General features: G+C 36.4%; 1 protein-coding gene across 1 annotated transcript in view; it reads right to left on the reverse strand.

Annotated features, from left to right (window-relative positions):
* The window catches only part of POLK (DNA polymerase kappa), a 76,393-nt gene that overhangs the window by 44,880 nt on the left and 25,513 nt on the right, over positions 1 to 6,000 (reverse strand). The window contains exon 4 of the mRNA XM_077759921.1: positions 2,279 to 2,398. Within this exon, the coding sequence (XP_077616047.1) occupies positions 2,279 to 2,398 (120 nt within the window). The remainder of the gene's footprint in view (positions 1 to 2,278; positions 2,399 to 6,000) is intronic.

Raw genomic sequence — 6,000 nt, forward strand, 5'->3', positions numbered from 1 at the left:
ACCATGCTGATAGCTTGGAGCCTGGAGCCTGCTTCAGATTCCGTGTCTCCCTCTCCTTCTGTCCCTTCCCCGCTTGCACTCTGTCTCTCAGAAATAAATAAACATTAAAAATTAAAAAAATAAAAAGCATGTGAGCTGATGTAATGTGTGGAATTTTTCTTTCACTTGTTGAATAGCAAATTACTTGCCTTTGATTTTTGTCCTTCATTCTTTCTTCTTTACTGGGGGGCTGGAATATAGACTCGAGGTAATCCCATTTTGTAAAACAGGTAAGGATAACACTTAGGTGCTGAGAGAACAACATGATGTGGAACCTGGGTTCCTAAATTACTACAGTGAGCAGAACCACCCAATCAGTTGGGACTATTTATTTTTTTAAATGTTTATTTATTTATGAGAGAGAGACAGGACATGAGTGGGGTGGGAGCAGGGAGAGGGAAATACAGAATCTGAAGCAGGCTCCAGGCTCCAAGCTGTCAGCACAGAGCCCAAGAGGGGGCTTGAACCCATAGAACTGCAAGATCATGACCTGAGCTGAAGTTGGATGTGTAACTGACTAAGCCACCCAGCTACCCCAGGAAAACTTACGTGAGAAAGAAAGAAACTCTTCTCTGATCTGAACCACTGTATTTTTGGGATCTCTTGTGCCAGGTGCTTAGTCCATAGATTAACAGAATTAAAAAGGTAATTCCTATAGCAATGAAATATTAATGGCTAATACAAGGGAAGACATTCTTTTTCTGTCATAATCAAAGAAGGGCAAATTAAAATAACCATGAAATAATATTTGGACACTACCAGGAAAAACTAAAGGATTGATAAAATTAATAAAATATAATTTTAAACAAGTATGTGAGGAAACTAGCACTATTGTGTTGAAAATGTAAAACTGTACAATCTTCGATGAAAGCAACAGGACAAGAGTACAAGGATATATAAATAAGAACAATCATCACAAGGTTTATATATAAAAACAAAAAACTGAAACCCATGTGGGATAAAGCAAATAAATTATGATATCTCCATACAGTAAAATGCTATGATGCACTAAAAATGCTAATTTTGGGGGGGCGCCTGGGTGGCTCAGTCAGTTAAGCGTCTGCCTTAGGCTCAGGTCATGATCTCACAGTTTCTGAGTTTGAACCCCGCATAGGGGTCTGTGCTTCAGCTCAGAGTCTGGAGTCTGCTTTGGATTCTGTGTCTCCTTCTCTCTCTGACCCCACCTCTGCTCCTACTCTCTGTGTCTCCAAAAGTGAATAAACGTTAAAAAAAATTTTTTTAATCATAATTTGAGAAGACAAAGGCAGGTGATCTTTCTTTATGAGAGCAGACTACTTATCACATAAGATAAAAAATTAGCTTGCTGCTCTAGGAAAGCATATATGAAAAAAATGACACATTATAATTTGGCAAAGAAAACATAAAATTTGGCATCTCTAAACTCTATCACCAGAATTGTTTGGCATAGATGCATATAATTTTATCATCATGTTACAGCCTAAACTGCTTTGTTAAATTGAATCCAAGTTTGATAGAGGATAAAAGCTGTCTTTAAAAGTAAACTTTATTTAAAAAGATTTTTAAAATAACATATAAAAGTAAACTTTAGTTTTACCAGCAAAACCTTGATTACTTGCATTCTCAATCTTCTATATGATGCCTGATAGTGTTGCTCTACTCAAAGTTTTCTCCTGAAATAGCTTTTAAATACCAGAAGAAACTCTTGAGTATTTATTCCCTGAGGATACTGGAGAAACAAAAAGCCTCCAAATTTTCAGAAGTCTGGTGTTTTATTTTAAAAATTCATGCACATTTGGCATTCAACCCTAGTTTTAGTACAACCCAATTATGTCTTAAATTGCTTTGTAATTTAATTAGTTAACATGTTCCCCCAAATCTTTTTTGCAAAATCAGCACTGAAGAAAACATGCCACAATTTAGCTTGTGGTCTTTCGCAGCTGCAGAGTGTGTGTGTAATAAAAAGAACAGAAGCTTTGGATTAAATCTTAGCTCTGAAGCTAGACAAGTAGTTTACCCTAATGAAGGTTCCGTTAACTCTTCTGAATAATGGAGGAGACAATGCCTAGGTATGGAGTCTTTATGTCACAGAGTAGAGCAGTATTTAACAAAGTATGCATATTTGTTAAAGTTCATCCTTTACAAAACAATGAACATTTAAATTTTACCTTGTTTTCTGTTGTGACTTGACCACGATGCATTTTTAACTAGCAACTGCTATCCTACCACCTTCCACCTTATTTAGCAATTAAATCAATACCTGTAATTGTGCTTTCCTTAGTTGTTGGCTGGTAATTTGAGCTTTTTGTTGCATCATATTTTCAATTCGTTGGTTAACTTGCTTTTCCTTCTTGAGCTCATTTCCATAAAATTTGGACCCCTTTGTAAGAAAACAAAACAAAGCATAAGAAAGTATCAGAAGGAAAAGCATCCCTGTAGTATAATCATGGTAGTTAAGTATATAAACTAGAATCACAATAACTGAATTAAAACTTAGCTCACTACTTGCTAGCTGGGTGACCCTAAAACTACCTAATCTTTCTATGTCTTAATTTCCTTACCTGCAAAATGAATTTATGGTTACCTACCTCATAGGGTTGCTGAGGTAGTAATTATATACTATAAACTCTGAGAGGAGTATAGATCTGCACTCGGAAAATAACAATGTGTCCTAGACAGTATCCATGGGGACATATTCAAAGCCTCAGTCAGTCATTTGGGTTATCAGTTATCCCCCTCACTTTTACTTAAAAAGCACTTACAAAATTTTAGGGCACCTGGGTGGCTCAGTTGGTTAAGCGTTCAATTTCAGCTCAGGTCATGATCTCATGGCGCGTGCTGACAGTTCAGAGCCTAGAGTGTGCTTCAGATTTTCTATTTCCCTCTCTCTCTGTCCCACCCTTGCTTGCACTCTGTCTCTCAAAAATGAGTGTGAAACTTTTTTTTAAAAAGGCATATACAAAATGTTAACGTTAGTCATTAAAGAAAATGTAGAAAATCACCTCTATCATTCCATCGCTGAACACAACATCTATCCACTCATCAGGGTGATGGACTTTTTTTAAATGTTAATTATTTATTTTGAGAGAGAGAGAGACAGAGACAGAGACAGAGAGAGAGAAGGAACAAGAGCAAGCAAGCAGGGGAGAAGCAGAGAGAGAGTGGGAGAGAGAATCCCAGGCAGGCTCTGCACTGTCAACAAAGAGCCTGAAACTGGGCTTGATCCCACAAACCCCGAAATCATGACCTGAACCAAAACCAAGAGTCAGACACTTAACCAGCTGAGCCACCCAGGTGTCCTAGGTTGATGGACATTTAGATTATTTTTACTTTTTGGCAATTATGAGAAATGCTAGAATGAACATTGATATACACATTTTTGCATGGACATATGTTTTCACTTTCCTTAGGTATCCAGGAGTAGAATCTCTGTGCCATATGGTAACTCCATTCTAAACCTTTTGAGAAACTGCCAGACTGTTTTCCAAAGTGGCTGAACCATTTTACAATCCCATCAGCAAAATATGAGGGTTCTAATTTTTCTATGTCCTTGTCAACATTTGTTATTGTCTGTATTATAGTCATTCTAGGTTATAATAGTGTGAATTGCACCTCACTGTGGTTTTAATTTGCATCTTTTCATGTGCTTATGGGCTATTTTTATATCTTTAGTGAAAGTCTATACTTTTTGCCCATTTTTAACTAGGTTGTCTTATTAACAATTTGTAAGAATTTTTGTATATTCTAGATAAAAGTACTTTATCAGAAAAGTATTTTGCAAATATTTTATACTGCTATGTGGCATATTTCATTTTTAATTGCATCTTTTGAAGTGCTGAAGTTTTCAAATGTGATGAGTCTAACTTGTCACCTTTTTCTTTTATTGACTGTGCTTTCACTGTTGTATGTAAGAAATGCTTGCCTAACCAAAAGTCTCAAAGACTTTCTCATATATTCATTAAGTTTTACTGCTTTAGCTCTTACATTTAACTTGATTTTGGGTTAAATTTCTATATGGTGTGAAGTGAGGGTTTAAGTTCATCTTTTTTTGTGTGTGGATATCCAGTTGTCCCAGCATCATGTGCTGAACAGACAAATCTTCTGCCTTGGTACTCTCATCAGTACCAAGGCAAAAATCAATAAAGTATCAATACAAAGATTTACTTCTGGACTCTTAATTCTACCCCATTATTCAGATTGTCTAGCCTATGGCAGTACCATACTATCTTGGTAACTGTAGCGTTATAGGACGTTCTTAAACAGGAAAGCGAAAGACCTTAATGTTTGTTCCTTTTCAAAATTATTTTTGCTATTTTAGGTGATTCACATTTCCATATAAAGTTTAGGGTCTGTTTATCAATTTTGGCAGGAAAAAAAGCCCCTTGAATTTGGATGAAGAATTACTTTGAATTTATAGATCAATTTGGGGAGAACTACCCTCTTAAAAATGTTGAGTCTTCTCATTCTTGAACATGGGATGATTCCATTTTTAGATTTTTACTTTCCCTCAACAAACTTTTGTTATTTTCAGAGTACAACTGTTGTACTCCTTTTGAAATGCTTAAAAGTTTCTATCCATAAACATCATGTTATTTGTGAAGAGACAGTTTTAGTTCTTCCTTTCCAACCTAGATGCTTTTATTTCTTTTTATTGCCTGACTACACTGGCTAGAACTTTCCAGACTATGCTGAATAGAAGACATGAGAGTGGACTTTCCTGCCTTGTTCCTGATTTTAGGAGAAAAATGCATTCTTGAAATAAATCTCACTTGGTCATGGAACATAATCTTCCTTTTTTAAAAACATATTTTTATGTTTTATTTATTTTTGAGAGAGAGAGAAAGAGAGAGAGAGACAGCACGAGCAGGGGAGGGACAGAAAGAGAGGGAGACACAGAATCTGAAGATAGGCTCCAGGCTCTGAGCTAGCTATGAGCACAGAGCCTGACACGGGGCTTGAAGCCATGAACTGCAAGATCATGACCTGAGCTGAAGTTGGATGCTTAACTGACTAAGCCACCAAGGCATCCCCATAATCTTCCTTTTTTTATACTGTTGGATTCAGTTTGCTAACATTTTGTTAATGACTTTTATGTTTATAATGATCTATAATATTCAGCTTGTCTGGCTATGGTATCAAGGTCATACTGGTCTCACAGAATGAGTTGGTAAATGTAACACGCTTCTTTATTTTCTGTAGAATACTGGTATTATTTCGTCTTTTTTAATGTTTATTATTTTTTTCAAATGTTTATTTATTTTTAAAAGAGAGAGAGACAAAGCATGAGCAGGGGAGGGGCTGAGAGAGAGGGAGACACAGAATCTGAAGCTCTAAGCTGTCAGCACACAGCCCAATGCAGAGCTCAAACTTGTGAACTGCAAGATCATGACCTGAGCCAAAGTTGGACGCTTAACCTACTGAGCCACCCAGGTGCTCCAGTATTATTTCTGCTTAAATGTCATATAAAATTTACCACTTAAGCCATCTTGATCTGCTGTGGGTTTTTTTGCAGGAGATGAGGGGGAGGGGATTTTTAATTTAATTTCTTTCATTATTAAAGGGTCTATTTAGATTTTCCATATTTTCTCGAGTCAGTTTTGGGATATTGTAAATTTCTAGAAATTTTTCCAATTTATTGGGATTTGTTTTAAAATACTCCATCTTCTACTTCCAAAATTCAGTAGGGAGGGGTGAAATAGATGAAATAATTGCAAATATGTTGATGTCTGTTGATGCTGGGTGATGGTTACCTAGGAATTCATTTTAGTATCTAGTTTTTGTATGTTTATAATTTTCTGATAAGTAAAGGCATCTGGGTGGCTTAGGTGGTTGAGCGTCTGACTCTTGATTTCAGCTCAAGTCATGATCCCAGGGTCATGGGATTGAGCTCCATTGAGCTCCATATTCAGCATGGAGTCTGCTTAAGATTCTCTCCCTCTCTCTGTCTGCCTATCTCCCTGACTTATACTCTCTCTAAAAAAA

Source organism: Crocuta crocuta, unplaced genomic scaffold (genome assembly GCF_008692635.1).
Source record: "Crocuta crocuta isolate KB4526 unplaced genomic scaffold, BGI_CrCroc_1.0 scaffold162, whole genome shotgun sequence".
Taxonomy (NCBI): domain Eukaryota; kingdom Metazoa; phylum Chordata; class Mammalia; order Carnivora; family Hyaenidae; genus Crocuta; species Crocuta crocuta.